General features: G+C 36.6%; 1 protein-coding gene across 1 annotated transcript in view; it reads right to left on the reverse strand.

Moving 5' to 3' along the window:
- antxr2a (ANTXR cell adhesion molecule 2a) overlaps positions 1-16,418 on the reverse strand; it is a 109,013-nt gene extending 92,595 nt beyond the window's left edge. The window contains exons 1-4 of the mRNA XM_038288140.1: positions 15,925-16,418; positions 6,957-7,028; positions 2,653-2,724; positions 1,220-1,301 (exon numbers count right to left, since the gene is read on the reverse strand). Coding sequence (XP_038144068.1) covers positions 1,220-1,301; positions 2,653-2,724; positions 6,957-7,028; positions 15,925-16,094 — 396 coding nt within the window. The 5' untranslated portion in view covers positions 16,095-16,418. The remainder of the gene's footprint in view (positions 1-1,219; positions 1,302-2,652; positions 2,725-6,956; positions 7,029-15,924) is intronic.
- Positions 16,419-18,882: the final 2,464 nt, after the last annotated feature.

An 18,882-nucleotide genomic window follows, 5' to 3' on the forward strand; every position in this document is an offset into this window, starting at 1 on the left:
GGGAGAGGGATGTCTAGTTATCCCACATGATCACCCAAAAAAGTGGAAAACGAAAAATACCAGTACCTACCGTAAATTCCGGACTATAGAGCGCACCTAATTACAAGCCGCACGCTCTAATTTTAGAAAGAAAATCAATTTTGTACTTTTATAAGCCGCACCGGATTGTAAGCCGCAGGTTTCCCACGTTGTATTTACAAATAAAAAAATTAAACGTGAGCATTTTTTAACGTTTGATTTAATCTGCATGATAAAACAAACAAATATGGTACATGTTATGAATGCTTTTTTTTTTTCAAACTACCTGTAACACATTTAAATATACGTATGTGTCGGTAACACGCAAATAACGCTGCATATACCGGTATTGAACAACGCACAGAACATTGCAGCCGACCAAGAAAAGTCATTAATCACTTTCTTCTTCCTCCTGCGCACTAAAACCCTCAAAGTCCTCTTCCTCGGTGTCTGAATGGAACAGCTTCAGGATGCTGTCACTGACTTCAGTCTCATCCTTGTCGCTCTCACTTGAGCACTCGCGGTCCTCTTCACCCCGCAGCAGCCCAGCCTTCCGAAACCCGCCGGTGATGCTGGATATTTTTACACGGCGCCATGGAAAAAAGCATGTATTAGCCGCACTGTATTATAGGCCGCAGTGTTCAAACAGCGCGAAAAAAGTAGCGGCTTATAGTCCGGAATTTACGGTAGTTTGTTTTCAGTTTTTATATTTTTAACTGATTGCAAACCAACAATAATTTAACTGCTATAAATCTGCATTATCCTGTATTTATTGTCCAGGGTTAAATAAGCACTCCTTATCTTTAGATGTGGGAACCAGGGAAGAACTGTGGGTTCTCCTATGTCATCCTCCCACAATCCAAAAATAAAAAAACACTAGTTTATTTGAGTTGTGCAAGGTGGAAAAGCAGATATAGATGATGGATGGTTTCATTTACTTTACTCTTCTTTACCGATTTATGTAATCTACTGCTTACATTCTTCTGTTACATTTCTATATAATCTATTTTCCAGAGAATGAAAGTAATTTTGTTTGTAAAGATGTTTTGACCCCCAAAACTTCCAGATTTGCTTCCCTTCTTAAAGCCTGTTTTTCCTAATTATTTATTTTATCTGAACTTCTGAGTGATATCTTTTTGAGCGATTGCATTGTTAATCAGAGTTAAGTAGCTGAACAGCAGAAACAAAAAGTTTAACTCACCTTTTTCATTCCTTCATGCATGTAGGTTTCACCTGCTGGTTGGATATTGTACAAGCGTTCCAATCCCTCTTTAATTTTAGACCTAAACAGTAAAAAACGTCACATGTGGGTAGAGTTTTCTTGTAATGCTTCGGTGTTCCTGTTTTTCGTCTATTGATAAAACCATGATTTTAGTGCTTTAGGTTTAAATATTTCTCAAACTCTTAATTACAGCAATGAGACCAGTTGTAAAGCTAAAATCCTTTAAGTTGTGGGAAATCATGGGCCATCAGAATCATCAGTAAATATGGCTTCTTAAAACACTTAGAGTGAACACAAATAAAATAATTTAGCTTTAATGATTTTGTCATCTGATTTAGGTTTGAACAGTAGGGAAGACGATTAGGGCCACAGAAAAAACTAAATAAAAGTTAACTGATTTTTTAATTTTCTTTCAGTTTAATGTGTGAAAAAGTCCGAATTCTGACTTTTTTGTCAGAATTTTGGATCTTAATGTAGATGGCACCATGAAGGAAGATATGTGGGAGCACTCAGCTTCACTGACAAAGATGTGAGTTGTTTGAGAGGGCCAGTGACTCATTGGTGGAAAATGACAGAATTAAGCAACTTTTAACGTGCCCGAGGGGTCCCCTCATTAATGGAGGAGCAGAAGGTCATTAAAACAAGAGAGCTAGTCACTAAACAGACATGGCTATGGCTTGATGCTTACATGTTTGTTATCTGTCAGAATTCTGAGAAAAAAGTCAGAATTCTGACTTTTTCTTATACTAAAATAAAATTTAAAAATCAGTTAACCTTTTTTTTTTCCAGTGGCACTAACCTCTTCCATAGAACAGAGTTACAAAACTCTTAGATAAGATAAAATTCATCCATTAGGTCGATTATCAGACAGAAAAAAACAAACAAATAATTGTTAACTAAACGTTTGCCCTGTCCGCTTTGAAACATATCATATTTTTCATTTGCAATATATGATACAGTACTTTATTAAATGCTTAAATTTTTTTTAAAATGTGATATTTCAAATCAGCATCTGCTCTTTCGGTCATACGGAAAGCCATCTGGCTGTTAGGAAACACAATTCCTTAATAACCCTCAAGAATCATGACTAGCATATACGTCTCACTGTACTTATCTAATAGCAAGTATGTTGCATAGATTTCCACAGAAGTTCAATAAATACATGGTTATGTGAATATATTATTATGCATAATGAGCATTTATACAAAAATATTTTTTTTAAAACCATAAAAAGTTAGCATACATTTCAGAATCATTATATAGCTCTCCTATAAGTCCTCAATATAAAAAAAGAAAAAAAAAACTCTGACAGCTGTCGTGTTGTATGGATTAATATCAAGTTATTCCTTTTTCAAATATAATTTAACTTTTATTTTGTTTCAGATTAAATTAGTAATTTATTTCACTTTTACCCATCTCCAGTCAGAGGCAGCAGAACTTCAGCTTGGGATGAAAAAACTATGAATGAGACCCTCATTCGATCACTGTGGAAAAAAACAAAGGTCACACAAAAAAAATCTGTTAAAACCTGGAAACCAATGGACTTCATCACAACAGTAAACACAAAGATTAAAAAAGAAAAGCGGAGACAGATTTTGTTTAAAGTTCAAAAATGCATAAATAATGATGCAAACAGAAGGAGCTTCTTTAATGTCAGCTAATTATAGTGCATGACTTGAAGCAGCTTCTGAGACACAGAGGAAGTGATTAATCAGACAAGAAATATGATGATGAGTCACACGCAAACATCCTGCTGGACAAACATTATTTATTTGTACACCCTGTACCTGTGGTTCTATACGGTGACGTAGCATCAGATTGGACCCACTCACCTGTCCACCAGTTCTATTTATATCCAAGAAACCTCAGGCACATAATAGAACAGAAGATGCTCACAGATTTCTGCTTACAAAAAAACAGGTGGTTTCTGTGCAAATATCCCAAAATTAACTGTACTTTTACTGCCTTTATATATATATATATATATATATATATATATATATATATATATATATATATATATATATATATATATATATATATAAATAAAGATAATGTCTTGAATTTTAGAAATTAAATAATCTATCAACCCTCTAAACATTTTAACCAGTTGCAGGACTAATTGTAAGAGCACCTGAGATAGAGCCAGAATTCAAATAGTTAACAACGGGATTCCTACATATTTGTGTAAAAGAGCTCAAAGTATTCAAAATAAGTTTTTCAGTTGGTTTTCCTTTGGGAGAGCAGGAAAGCAAAAAGTCACAATATTATCCTCCTCAGCTAAAAGTCTGCGGCCAAGAAAAATCAGCCTAGCTATATTACTATTAAATATTTACGGTATTGTTGGATACAGAAAAGAAAAAATGTAACAGACGTGATAAAAGATAATAAGGCTTTCTACCACATCTAAGAAGAAAACTACAAAATGCCCTGAAGGCTTTAATTGGTACAAGTGATTATAAAAGCTTCTAATTCAGCATTGTCCCATTTAAATCATCTTATAATAACTTGAAATATATTTCTCAAAATATTTATTTTTTGTCTTTAGTTTTTAAAAAGAATAAAAAGGCAATTTAAAGACGTTCACGGAAGAAAAGGGCATTAATAACAAAACATAGAAAACCGAATTATTTTTTATGGAGCAGAGGGGCAATAAAACACTGTTCTGCGAAAGCTTTTCTCCTCGGAGCTGAATGCATTGTTACACTCAAGTTTCAAGACTGCTCAAACCAAATCACTGCATACTTTTTTAGATTTTTTAATGCAAAAAATAAGCAGTATTAAAAAAAAAAAAAAAGTCTTATAAGACACTTTCTATTCATATCAAAGTGTCTTAAGTGGCTTTTAAATCCAATCAGCTCTATGGTGCAGCGACCATCTAGAAATGCAAACATGATTTTAAAAATACCATAAAATTAGATGCATTGCAAATTTAACTGGAAGTTTCGGGTGACCGGTATTCTTGCTAAAATATTAAATAAGAATTGAGCAACTTCCCCAAAACTAGATCTTATGAGTTGAAGTGTGACACTCAGGATGGCTTCCTCCTGAGCTACTTAAAACTTCTTATAATCAAGTAACACAAGTGTTTCCTTCAGAGATGTGAAGCCTTTGGAGCATAAGGAGAGGTGCTGATATTTCTCAACTACATGACACATGGCCCAGTCGCCATCCTCCCCCACAAACACGCCGCAAAATCTTTGGACCAGATCCGCCAGGGAGGAGAACCAATATGCGTTCATATGTGGACCTAATAAGAGGCGACTAAGGTCACAGATGAGGAGCGGGGGCGGGGTCCTGATGTGAAGCAACATTCGAGATTCTCTGTTTTAAGAAAGACTTGGGATGAAGATGCCAAAGACAAGGAGAAATCTGACGATGGTGGTGGGTTTTATTCCTGGTTAGAAAGGCGACGGGGGGAGGCTGGGTGATGAAGGAGTCCAGTTTGCTCCACATGGCAGAACAGAAGTGCTCTTGGTGAGCGAGCATTGTTTAGCAGATTGTCCCCGTCGCCTTCCAGTGTTCTTTTGCTTTACTGTACATTGTCTGCCTGTCAGCCGTTCTGTGGTGGAAGCAGGGGATAAGTGTGGAGCCGGACCCCCCCGGTGCAAATGGCCATTCTCACAGCCCAGAAGACTGCTCCTCTCTGCCACCCACTCCCACCTGGTGCCTTTGCTATTTTTTTCAACCAACCACTTCATTCTGGCTGTGGCGCTACCGTCTGTACTGTGCTGGCAGGCGCCATTTGACTCAAACATTATGCAAGCTGAGCACTTCGGGTCTGTTTTAACGCTTTTGTCTTTTATTAATTAGGACTAGAAAAGGATGAGAAAAGATCGTTTGGAAAACAGGTGGGAAGTCCTTTAAATCTGTGCGGCAGACGGCAAATAATGATGTCATTTATCCAATAAAACAGCTTAGAAGTCTGTTAAAGTACTCCATTTTCCCAACTTATGACAGTTTTACTTTTCCTTGAGAGGAACAAATCTTTTTCATTCTAAGCCCTTGGTGCTAGAATTTATATTACATGTAATATATATAAAAAGAATTTTTAATTTTTGCCATTAAACGTTTGCCAAACGTAGACTGTTACTTCTGCCATTGAACAGATGAAATAAATTAATATTTAAGTATGCTAAAACAGTTATAACAATCATAATAACATCCATTGTCACGTTCCAGGTGTACAAAAAAAAAGTGCTTTCCAAAGGTTCCCTAGATCCACACTTAAAGGAATAGTACACCCAAAACATGATTAGCCTTCATTTTCTACTCACCCCCATGCTGAACAACACTCTGGAGTACTTTTTTGATATCTCAAATGCATCTGGAGATCTGGGAGACTTCTTGCTGTCTGCTGACATTCAAATAATGGAGGTCTATGGCGCCCGAGACAGAAAGGTCCACAAAAGTCCACAAAAACTTGTCAATATTCCTCCATACTGCTCGTCCAATATAATCCAAGTGTCCTGAGTGGGTAGCATCCAGAATTTACTCGAAACGAAGTCATTTAGAACGTTTTAGAGCCTAAACAGTAGTGTATAGGATTTCCTAATAGCGCCCCCATGCGCGCTCACGATTCTACGGAAGCCGGCAGACCAAACCAGCGCATTCAGCTCGGCAAAGAACTCATGCTCTTCCTCAACACTGAAGTCCTCAGACATTTTTCTTTCGTTGTTTCTTTCTTTGCACAGGTAAACAGCACATTTCTTCTTCTACGCTTGCATTATCGGCAGACCAGACGCTGAATGCGCACTTCCTTCCGGTTTGGTCTGCCGGCTTCCGTAGAATCGTGAGCGCGCATGGGGGCGCTATTAGGAAATCCTATACACTACTGTTTATGCTCTAAAAACATTCTAAATGACTTCGTTTCGAGTAAATTCTGGATGCTACCCACTCAGGACACTTGGATTACATTGGACGAGCAGTATGGAGGAATATTGACACGTTTTTGTGGACTTTTATGGACCTTTCTGTCTCGGGCGCCATGGACCTCCATTATTTGAATGTCAGCAGACAGCAAGAAGCCTCCCAGATCTCCAGATGCATTTGAGATATCAAAAAAGTACTCCAGAGTGTTGTTCAGCATGGAGGTGAGTAGAAAATGAAGGCTAATCATGTTTTGGGTGTACTATTCCTTTAATATGTGATAACTGGCATTGAGGGAATGCAAATGCTATCTTCCCTGTTTGCATAACTCAAACTTTTTGCTGCATATTTTCAATTAGGGTTGCAACTAACGATCATTTTGCAAATTGATTCATCTGTCAATTATGTTTCAATTAACCGATTAATAATCAGATAGCAAAAGGTTTCTTAAAGAAGATATATTTTTTAATTGAACCAGTTGAAACTCAAACTTTTCCACAAAATGTTTTTATCTTAAAAGCAAAATGTTTATATATCTTTTTTTTAACAAGTTTGATATAATTACTCCTCTAAGTGTGTTGCTTTGTTAGCTAAAGGCATAATTTAGTCTCCATACTACAGTTGATGATTATCGATGACTAAATTTGTTGACGATTGTTTCAATAATCGAATAATCCGATTAATAATCCAGTAGTTGCACAACAGGCATCGAAGGGGTTAAAGTAATATTGCATGTTGCTCCATGTATTATCTGCACAATTCATCCTGAAATTGGAATTTAATAATCCAGTTAAGGTATAAACACAATAAAACAACATTTTCTGGTCAAATGTGCGTCCATACTTGCCTCACGAATCGGTCCGTAAGGTTCTTCACAAAGTAGTAGATCTCTTTAAAGTTATCAGATAAGCTTCCAGACCTGAAGTAAGAAAAAACACAAGAGTGAAAACAGAGGACACAGAAGACTGGAAGCTGGGAAGTCAAATGCATGGTTGTGAAACAATTACACTTATAGTAGGCTTTAAGAGCAGCAGGAACAGTAATTGCTCTGCAAAGTCTGTGTGCTGTAGCAGTCGCCTCACTGTTGTAAGGACACAGTTAGCTGCTTCGGTTCTAAACATAAAACCATAAAAGACCCCAACCTCAGGTAATTCACATGATCAACAAACCACAGGTCTGAACTTTTAACTAACCAGACTAGTCTTATAAAAAGCTGCTTATTTTGGCATGATCTTTGGTAAAACAACCAGATTTTGTGCAGCTAATTCTGCATATTCTCTATGAATTTATCAAATTCAGATTAAACACATCTTACTGCTGGGATATATGTAGGCCACGCACCCCTACACACAATCTCTATGCTTTATAAGTGTTTACACTGCTTTAAACTTCTTCACATAGTGTTATCAAATTTTTGATTATACTTTTTTGTTTAAAGGGTTAAAACATGTGCTTTACTAAAGAAGGATAAATAAATATGTGATTTATTATTACTATCACAAAGAAGAGATTTATTTCTTACAACACAGATCAATGTGTTAAGACTTTGATTAGGATCTTGGTTTATAATACCCCCAATGTAAAGCTAGCTGTCATTATCTCCTGAAATTTCAATGGAAATTTAATTTCCCTTCATTTTTTTAATGAAAACTTTTACCCCTTTGGAACGTTACTGATGGGCCCCTCAGATCTGCCAAAGCATCCTCTTATCCAAAACCTACAGTAAATGTCCTAAGCCTTCAGCTTAGGAGAGGCCTTCAGCTCCATTTCCTATCAGTTCACGATTAGGATTCATTGGGAAAAATGCTTAGAATAGTTTTGATGTTTAAAATGAGCTGACCAGAGTCCTTTCCAGATGAAATACTCTGGACTGCTAAATAATTTCTATATCCTTCAGCAGGGTAACACTTTCACATGTAGCTCTCTTTTTGAAAACCCTCTTTACAGATCCTGTGTCTGATGCTGTAGCCAGATGTGTTTGACAATTTTAATCAGACAGTTTTATTGTTTTTATCTGAGCAGTGCTAGGCTGTGTGGGAGCTGGATGAAAAAGAGGAACAAGAGATGTTTTGCTCAGGAAGCCATCCCTCCTGGATTTATATCCATAGCATGGCTCATCGGGGGTTTCATCATATGAATCAGAGCCCCAGAAAATAAAATTAACAAGTAAATGTTTGCATAAAATCAATCTGGAAGATCTAGAATAAAGTGCTTTTAACTCAATCAAAGAGGCAAAAACTAAGCAGGTGACTTTTTGACTGCTTTTCTATGGAATTCCCTCATTCAGATTTAATCTTTTAACTCTGTCAGTCCTTTTAAATATTAGTATTTAAATACTGGATACCTTAAATGAGAAACTGTTTCAGCCATAGCATTTCATCTGCAGTAGATTGTTCTTTTCTCTCCCTAGTTTAACAAAACAGTACAAAAAATAAATGAATCTTTTTCTAATTGGTCACAGATTTCCGAAAGTTAGCAGCTGATTGGTTGATAAAGCCCATGTGACAACTCTGGAAGCTGCAGGCTTCCGGGTTCATGTTCTAAGATTTGTACGGAGAGAAACTGAGTATAGATCAAAGGAACCAGATGACTAGAACCAAGCCTCATCAGGCTGCCAGTCTCACTCTGCAATAAATATTTGTTCATATTGCACATTTTAAAAGTTTCAGCACATTTTTATCTAAAAGGAATAGTACACCCAAAACATGATTAGCCTTCATTTTCTACTCACCCCCATGCTGAACAACACTCTGGAGTACTTTTTTGATATCTCAAACGCATCTGGAGATCTGGGAGGCTTCTTGCTGTCTGCTGACATTCAAATAATGGAGGTCTATGGCGCCCGAGGCAGAAAGGTCCATAAAAGTCCACAAAAAACGTGTCAATATTCCTCCATACTGCTCGTCCAATGTATTCCAAGTGTCCTGAGTGGGTAGCGTCCATAATTTACTCGAAACGAAGTCATTTAGAATGTTTTTAGAGCATAAACAGTAGTGTATAGGATTTCCTAAAAGCGTGTTCACGAGTCTACGGAAACCGCGGCAGACCAAACCAGACGAAAGTGCGCATTCAGCGTCTGCTCTGCCGATAATGCAAGCGTAGAAGAAGAAATGTGCTGTTTACCTGTGCAAAGAAAGAAACAACGAAAGAAAAATGTCTGAGGACTTCAGTGTTGAGGAAGAGCATGAGTTCTTTGCCCCAGCTGAATGCGCACTTTCGTCTGGTTTGGTCTGTCGCGGTTTCCGTAGACTCGTGAACGCGCTTCAAGGAAATCCTATTAACTACTGTTTATGCTCTAAAAACATTCTAAATGACTTTGTTTTGAGTAAATTATGGACGCTACCCACTCAGGACACTTGGAATACATTGGACGAGCAGTATGGAGGAATATTGACACGTTTTTTGTGGACTTTTATGGACCTTTCTGTCTCGGGCACAATAGACCTCCATTATTTGAATGTCGGCAGACAGCAAGAAGCCTCCCAGATCTCCAGATGCATTTGAGATATCAAAAAAGTACTCCAGAGTGTTGTTCAGCATGGGGGTGAGTAGAAAATGAAGGCTAATCATGTTTTGGGTGTACTATTCCTTTAAGTTCCTGGAAAAAGTATTTTTTTTTATTTAGAAAGACAACAAACTTCAAGACTCCTTCATCATATTTAGCAGGCCTCTACAGTCATCTGGCTAAATACAAAACTATGACGCACCCATTTAGATGCATAACAATGTAGAATTAGTCTGACCACAGTGTGTAAAACATGCCCTTGGTGTAACAATGGAGAGGTAATTAAATCAATAATTACAATTCCTTGTATGCACAGAGAACATAAAACAGAAGAGTTTGACCATTAGGCAGCTCATCTTTCATGGCACCTCTTTCTCCTCCCCACTCCGTAAAGACAAGGTCACCCCGGGAAGGTGAAGGAAACGTACACCACACGCTGACAAAGCACACCTTCAGTCTGTGGTAAGCAGCAGTAGTAAGCTGTTGCAGCAGCCATTAAAGTTAGTTGTAAATGTTCTATAGGAAGAAATGGCAACTTGCAGACAAGATATTTGGCAGGGAAACATTTCTGTCCCCCTCTGTTTATTGTATTTACATAATTGTGGCTACAATGCCTCAAAAGAATGTTTTAGCAATTCACATTGCTGCTTCTTCACTAGAATGCAATTAAAATAGGTTTAAATCCCTTAAAACAGGGACAAATGTCAGCTAAATGCTATTACCCTAACAAGTTATGTAATTCATGGTGATATCAACCGCATAGTAGCTACCACACCACCACCACCTCAGTTATAACCTCGACTTTCAACAGGACAGTTTCAGGTGACACTAATTGATCGAACCGTGACCTTAATAGGACACTTTAATTTATCTATTCGGATCAGTGATTGATGGGTCAAATTATGATGATGCTTCAGCAAACAGCCATACTTTCTTAAAAGTCTGAGGTTTAATGAAATCCTTCAGGTTCTTCACCTTCTGTTGGATTTAAAACTGCTACATCCATCACAGAGCCTGCAGGATATTTTATTTGTTTAAGATTCATAGAGCTTAAAAAAGAACCTGCAGGTTACTCTTTAATGAAAGAAAATACTCACTTGGTTTTAAGCAGGAAAAAAAGCTAATTGATGCATGTCTATTTGTTTATTGTTTAATTGTAGGGTTCATTACTCCACCAATATAAAAATGTAAAAGTCAGCAGAGAATACAAATTAATAACTGGTTGATTTAGATGAACAAAGCCCAGTAGGCATTCAGACTACATTGAAGCTTCTGAAATAGGGCTGCAATTCTGGTTACGTTACATTTCACATGACTATCAGACAAATCTTTTCTTACTTCAGCCCTTTAATTAGCGGTAATATGTTTAAAGTGGACTTTTTTCCATGGAAACGATAAACAATAAACTTCCTGCCAGCGTGCAGATTTATAAATGCAAGTAGAAGTGAGCACTTTTCCAAAAAAAAGGCTATAGTAAATTCCTGGAACAAGGGACTCTTGACTGGCGAGCATTCAAGGGAAGGAAAAAGCCAAAACCCCGGAGTTAAACATCTAAATGCTTGAGGTTAGTGCAAAGGACAATAGCAATATAAGCGCAACTGCAATATTGGTTGAAAACATTAGCAATTTTGAGTTTTGGATAAATTGTTTGTCCCACTAACAAGAAAAGACCTTTATTTCTGTAGTTTATTTCTCCAGTAGTATAATATTTAAATCTTTGTTATACTGAAGTGTACGTTAAGAAAGAACCGGACCCCTTTGGGGCATTTTGTGTCAACCTTTAACGTGCCTTTAAGGATGACAGTTCAACACTTTGTTTGTTTAAAAATTCAAAATGTTATAAACCTATTTTAAATCACATGGAGCCAAAAAGGCAGATTTAAATTAAGCTTAGAATGATCTGAAATCTTAAAAAAAAAAAAAAATCACAAATCAATCCAGGTTATTTATACACCGTAGCACCACATTAACAACTCGTGTCGTCTCGGGTGTCTTTCCACGGTTAGTTTAGTTGTATCGTATAGATTTCAAATGAATAACTTATTCAGATTAGTCGTTTATCAAGAGGCAGGGAGTTTACAGTTGAGAAACATCTGCATGGTATCAGAAATAAAAAAAAAAAAAAGTAAATTTTTTTCTTCAGAAATTCTGGGCTAGTCTCTCACAAAAGAAGGATAAACATCTTATGAGACGTGTTTTCTCTTTTGCTGAAGAGTTAAACATTTAAAACGTTCTTCTTCACAGATTATTCTGCCTTGTGTGTACCTGTACGTTTTCTACTCTGTGTCATGTAGTTGTCATTGTCATACCTGAATTTCTCCATTGTGACATAACAAAGGTATAATTCATCTTTTCTACTTTTGCCATAAAGGATTGGATCGTATCACACAATAAATCCAGTAAAGCTGCTTCATCTGCAGCAACAGAATAAACTAAAAAGAAACACAGATAAGAGGCTAACTGAGATATGGCCAGCAATCTTGGCCATCATCTGGTGATTTTTGTTCAATTTAGATGAGAACATGGAAGTTTGGAAATGGGTCAGGGGAGTGGCGTCTAACTGGCCCTCTGATGGCACAGCTCCAACCCAGAGGAGGACAGGATTAAAAACAGTTGCTGTTATGGCACTAAACTCAAGATAACATGGCGCCGCTGCAGAGTTCTGCTGAGCTGGCCGAATCTGACCAGGAAGTCGCTGTAGCAGCACTCAGGCCTCATGAAAAACACAGGAAGTAGGGATGAGTTAAAGCGGCATCAAATGTTAATATAAACGCTAGCATGATTCACACAGGATCCTTCAAAGGCCCATCAGTGCCTCCAAGGGTTTTATTTTACAAGACATTCTCAGCTGAACCTCATCAGACTTTACTAAACACTAAACAGGAATTAGGTTCACAATTCTACCTTTTTGTCATGTATTGCAATTACATATAATATGATGAATTAGCACCTTTCACTTCCCAAATTCACTACAACCACAACAGATAAATTTCAAAATTTAAGAATGTTTTTATACCTTTTGCTTTTATGATCATAGCCAACATTTTTACCTCATGATCACATTTTAATCAGTACTCTTTCAACACATCCGGATAAGGAAATAGGGTTAAAATGCAGAAGCATGAACAATAGAGAAGGATCTTACAGCATCTTGCATTTTATATATAGATATAGTCCTTTTCTTGTAGAGTTTGGTTTCCAGATAAAAAATAACAATTTGATATACCTTGGAAATCAGAACTTGGATCTAGGGATGAAATTTAGCAGCATCATTAACCAACTGGAAATGCTTGTATCTGCAATCAAGCAATCGATATTACATTAGCAAAAGCTTACGGCATTAAGTTTGCAACTGATTTAACAAAATATAAAGCACCTGAAGTCAGCTTATTTCCTTTAGCTTTAGAAATTTATTAGTTGAATTATTTGACTTAAAGCATATACATTCAAACTCATGCAAACCATCTTCATATTGATTTGAAAATATTTTTTGCATTACATGATAAAAAATGAGGAACAAAACACACACACAAAGATTATTATGCAGATGAAATAAGGGGAATGCCATCTGAGGGGAGTGAGGTCACAATAAGGCCTGTGTGGTTTACAGAGTTTCCTGCTGCGTGTGGTAAGCACCCACAATGCAAAAGAGAATAACTATCAATTTTGCTTAAGCTATTTTTTTCTCAGAGATGTATTTAAATACAGATATTTCAGACTCCTTTGAATGATTTTAAGATAAAATTTGATAAATTTTGAAAGACTTTCTGGAAGAGAAAAAAACTCCAGCAAACCTGGAGTCAGTAAATTCTACAAAGATTGTCGGATCTGCTCTGCATTACCAAGACATGTCGGCCTCATTTCCAACTCTCTAAACAATCACAGCAAAAATCAGCTAACTAAAATACCGTGCACACAACAGATGTGGAAATCTGACTTTTACATCAGTGTTGCAAAGTTTTGCAAATAAGGGCGTGGGCTGCTGTTTTTTCTTTAATCAAAAAAAGAAAAAATTTGAAGTTTGAAATTGCAAAAAAAAAAAAATCTTTCAGCAATCGGGTTACAAAACAATAAGCTTGCCTGCTTTAGAGTGAAGCTTCTAGGTGTAACCTGCTAAGACTCAGGGATGCAGCAGCGTGGGTAGATATAAAAGAAAAAATTATTTTAATTTTAGCAACTTAGAATATAGTGACTGTATTTTTAAGATGTAATCAGTGAGTTGGTGCAGCTCATCTGAGCAACATCAGAGAAACCGGATCTTATCACCCAGTCCCCAAATCAAACAAAGCTTACAATTGGTCTCTATTCTTGGCTCTGAATCCTCTTCTTTTTTTTTTTTTTTTTTTTTTTAACAGCTTCAATATGAAGTGATCTACATCAGAGGACATTTTATTAAAAATTCCTCGACTAGTCTGTGAGTTTTTCATATAACCAAAGTTGGGTTTTCCACACCTGCCTTGACAACCAAAACTTTATAAGAAAAGTGGGTCTTATGGCTCTAATAAATAAAATTCATCACCTTAACATCAGTGTTTGATCAGGGGTCATATTCTTATCCCCATATAAAAACAAATAGAAATATTCAGGTATTAAATTATATATTAGACTAATTGTATAGTAGACAAATAATCAAAACAAACTCAGATAAAAATAAACTGAACATTTTTTATCTTTTTCAGGATGTGAAATGTAGGCCTACATGGTAGTGAAGATCTGGGCAATATAATGGTATAGTATGGAGGTATAATTTAGCAAAAGGTGTAAATTAACCAAAAGCCCATGTTTATAAGACCAGAACCAAACAAGAGGAGTCCCTGTTTAGTTGCTCCTCAGCACCATAACATCCCTTCATCCATAAGTTGTCTTTACTTTCTTATTCTTGCACGTTAGCAGACGGGCTGGTCTCTTTCTTCTACCGATTATTGGACAACAGACAAGGGACGTCCTGGACAGGTCAAAGTCCATCTTAGAGAGACACAGAGGACAATCAATGCACTCATACTGAGGGGGAGTTTAGGAAGACTTGTCATGTTTTCTGGACTATTGAAGAAAGCCAGAGCATCCAGAGACAGGAAGAAAACCCAGGCGTACACAAGGACAATACCTGCTACACCTGAGGCTGGTGTTACACCATATTCTGTGACCCATCATAAAGTGTGATTCAAGGCCATGCTGTTGCAGATTCTCCATACCGCTCTGCTATTAACTAACCCTAAGGACATAGGGGTCATACCTAAACCTAAGATCACAAAACTAAAACCTAAACCAGGATAAATCTATAGTAAGATGCATGTAGCGACCCTGGGTCAAAGAATAAGGTGAATAACTGGGATTTGAACCCAGCACCCTCTTTCCAAACCTGGAAAAAGTCAAATGCAGCTAATTTTATCAGCTTATTATCTTTCTTAATTGGCTTAATTGGTTTTTCAATGTTTTTTTTATTTTATTTTGTACTGTGCTTAAATTAAAATGAAGTTTTCAACTTTATTAATCTATACCTCCTGTATGTATCCAGGATGTAACCTGCGTTTTTTTTGCACATATTGAGCAAAAAAGGTGCGATTACATACTGTAATTCACTATGTTAGTCCATCTTTGAGTAAAATTATTAAAAACACCGCATGAAAAATCAGTAAACTCTTATTCCCAACCTTTTAAAGGTAGCAATTTATTACAAAATCCATTTTTTTAGAATTGTTATTGCTCCGGCTACTTTTTTTCTTTATATTGTACTCTGCTTAAACTCAAAATGAATCTTTCGACATAATTAATCTATACCTCCTTTATGTATCCAGGATGCAACCTGCTTTGTTTTGCACATCATAGGCAAAAAGGTGTTTATACATACTATAATTTACTATTTTAGTCCATCTTTGAGTAAAATAATTAAAAATACCTCATGAAAAGTTAGTAAACTCTTATTCCCAACCTTTTAAAGGCAGCCATTTGTTTAAAAAAAACAAATGCGTTTTTAAAATGATTATTGCTCCAGCCACTTTTTTTTTTTTTTTTTTTTTTGTACTCTGCTTAAATTCAAATTTAGCTTTTAACATAATTAATCTATAACTTCCTTATGTATCCAGGATGCAACCTGTGTTGTTTTGCACATCACGAGCAGAAAGGTGTGAATACATAACATAATTCACTCTTTTAGTCCATCTTTAGGTAAAATAATTGAAAACACCTAATGAAAAGTCAGGAAACTCTTATTTCCAACCTTTTAAAGGCAGCAATTCATTACAAAAATCCGTTTTTTAGGATTAGTATTGCTCCAGACACTCAGACCTAATGTTTTTCTTTGTAAACTTACCTGTCCAAAACAAAGTAGAGGTCATAAGCTCCGTGACAGGAGGCTTCCTCTGCCCAGCCAGGCGCTGCAAACAAGCCCAGAAGGGCCAGAGCCAGAGCTGCAGCCCACAGCCTCCTTTCTTGAACAACCTTCTCCTCCACAGTGGGACACGCAGAAAACTTTCTCAACATTTTTCCACAGTTCTCCTTCACAGAAAACCGGAATAGTCGGTCGCATCCAGCGCAGGGTTAAACAAAGAGCAGCTGTTACTTCTTGAGACTCCCCCCCCAACAATAAAGTTCAGCGATTGAGCTGCAAAATAAAGGAAACTACCGCGGCGACGTCAGCGCCTGTAGTTTCTACATCTTCCTGACTCACTCCTAACTCATTGACATCCTCGATCAAACTAAAACCCGCAACTGAACAGGTCCCAAAACCGCAAAACAAATCTTAACAAATCTTGCCTAAGAACAAGTTTATCTGCGCTCAAGTTCAGAGTGAGGAGAGAAGTTAGGGTGCATTCACGTTCAACTGAAAAAACCTGTAATAATACCCTTCGTCGACTGTTAGTGGGAAACAGCTTCAGTTACAATATGAATCATTTATGGCTTTTGCTTTCTTTAACATAATAAAGAACATTTCTCACATTCAATTTAATTTCCGGTTTATAATTTTAAAAAATTCGAGTAAATTAACTCTTAAATCCAGCTATCTCTTTTGGAAAAAATAAAAATATTGACATCTACTCTTGTATTACACTTGATACCAGAGTATTTATATAAATCGATAGGCTTGAAGGTTGAGTGGAAGCAAAAGGTAACCCAGAAATAGATGCAAATACTCACTTGTTGATAGTCAAACACAGCTCTTTTAAGAGTTTGGTGATTTGCAGGACTAAACATGTAGATCAAGTCATCATCACAAAAACATATACCATGTCCTGTATGCAGGCCATGTGTTGCTGTTTTAGGATTGATTGTAAAGAACTACTCCATAACCTAAGACAATGTCTAAAACCCATCGGATCAAGAAAAGAAAGCCTAGTCTGCTTCTCAGTGGTCCAGAGTCCTAGCCTGACGTAGTCCGACTCAATTCTAGTCAGAATTGAGTCAAACTTTGTGGGCGGGACTAAGTTCGGAACGGCACCCAGGCTACCAGAGTCCTACAATAAACCTCAATTTTTTTCCTCCAATATATTTTATTGAATTTTCTCTTTTTATACAACAAAACTTACAGATAACAAATTTAACCTTTTAACATGTACATATACACACTTAAATTCACTCATGCATTCACCACTTAAACCTGAATTTGTCTAGTTCCAAAAACATACAAAGCCCTTCAGATTAAGGCAGACTTACAGTAAAAAAGAAGAAAAAAAGGGGGGCAATATATATATAAAAACTGTGGTCAAGACATCCATTCAAAACTACCATCAATAAGCTCCACTTTCAGTCCCTATGATGCTCATATATATGGCTCCCATAGATTCTCAAAGTCCTGTTGTTTGCTCTTGGCAATGCATGTTAGTTTTCCAGTCCAAGTGACCCTCTTTCCTCCAGAGTCCCATGGAGGGGGGCCTCCAGGCTCCTCCAGCATAGTAGAAATAGATCTTCTAGCTTGAAGAAATCTATAGTCTATCAATGTAGTTTTCTTCCGCGATTGTTTAAATTCTATTGGATATATTCCTAGAACACAGATTTTAACCTCTAATGGGACTTTTACTTTAAGCAGTTCAGATAGACGCCTAATAACATCCTTTCAAAACTTCTGGACTTTAGGACATTCTCACAAACAATGGAGAAGAGTTCCTTTTTCAGATAAACATTTAGTGCAATATAAACTACTAATTTAATTGGAAATAAGGCACAGAATCAAAGTCGTTTCAAGTCTTATTGTTAAGTTTCCACAATCGCTGATGATTTCTAGAATATATCAACTTTGATAAAACTTTTTGAGTTTATCTAAAATATTAAATTAGCCGAACATAAGTAATATAAAACAGTCACTCTGGTCTTATACATTCTTACAAATCTCAGTCTGCTCTTAAAATGAGTCATTTCCTAAACACACCTAAATCAGGAAGTACTTTATGACTATAGATCACCTGCTTAGCTTAACGCCCTCTGCAACTGTACATTTATGAAATATCCACAGGTTCTTAAATATTTCACAGTGTTTAGGTATTTGAAGGGGAAATCCGAATGCTTTTTTTTTATTTTTTTTCACAAATTCACTTTGATTTACAGATTTCCGAAAGCACACAAAGGCCTCATGAGCTGGTGCGCATGCCCCAGTGGAGCTGTTATGCAGCTCCCAGTGAAGAGTGCGTGCTCAGCGACATCTGGATGAACTTAACAGTCAGGCAAATTTGAAATGAAATACAGCAATAATGATATAAATATTTATTATTTCCTTTCATTTCCAAAATGTAAAGTTCACATATTGCCTGTTAGTTCTTGAAAACTGCTTACATAACTGTAAATTATTTTGGTTAAATGTAAGTATCTAGAAAAAACAAGCAGTTAAAAAGTTTTATCAGAGGCTAAATTTGCACATAAAAAAACAAAAAAAAGTTGAAAAAAAGACTTAATTTGTTTTGTACCTAAAAGCACATGTTATTAGTTAGTAATTGGCTTAAAAACAACAGAGCCTCCAATTGAGCAGCAGAGATCAACATGCAATGGGGGATTTTGTTTTTTTCCATTTCCTATTTCTAAAGCCTTCTCATGCTAAAATTCAACTCACAAAAGACATGGGAACCTGTATTTACAGTTTTTCTCACCATGTCGTCACAAGGTTTGCTGTGTAAATGGGCTTACACAGACCCTATGACACCATTTATTGCAAATGGTGTGAACACGTGGCAGATAGGAACTGTTTAGACATACAGAGGAAGCAGTTGCTGCAGCAAAAAGGACAGCTTTTGTAATAGAGACAGGAAGAGAATCCAGATGTGAAGCCTGTCATGTTTGAAGT

The sequence above is a fragment of the Cyprinodon tularosa genome, unplaced genomic scaffold (assembly GCF_016077235.1).
Source record: "Cyprinodon tularosa strain WSP-4 unplaced genomic scaffold, ASM1607723v1 ctg249, whole genome shotgun sequence".
Taxonomy (NCBI): domain Eukaryota; kingdom Metazoa; phylum Chordata; class Actinopteri; order Cyprinodontiformes; family Cyprinodontidae; genus Cyprinodon; species Cyprinodon tularosa.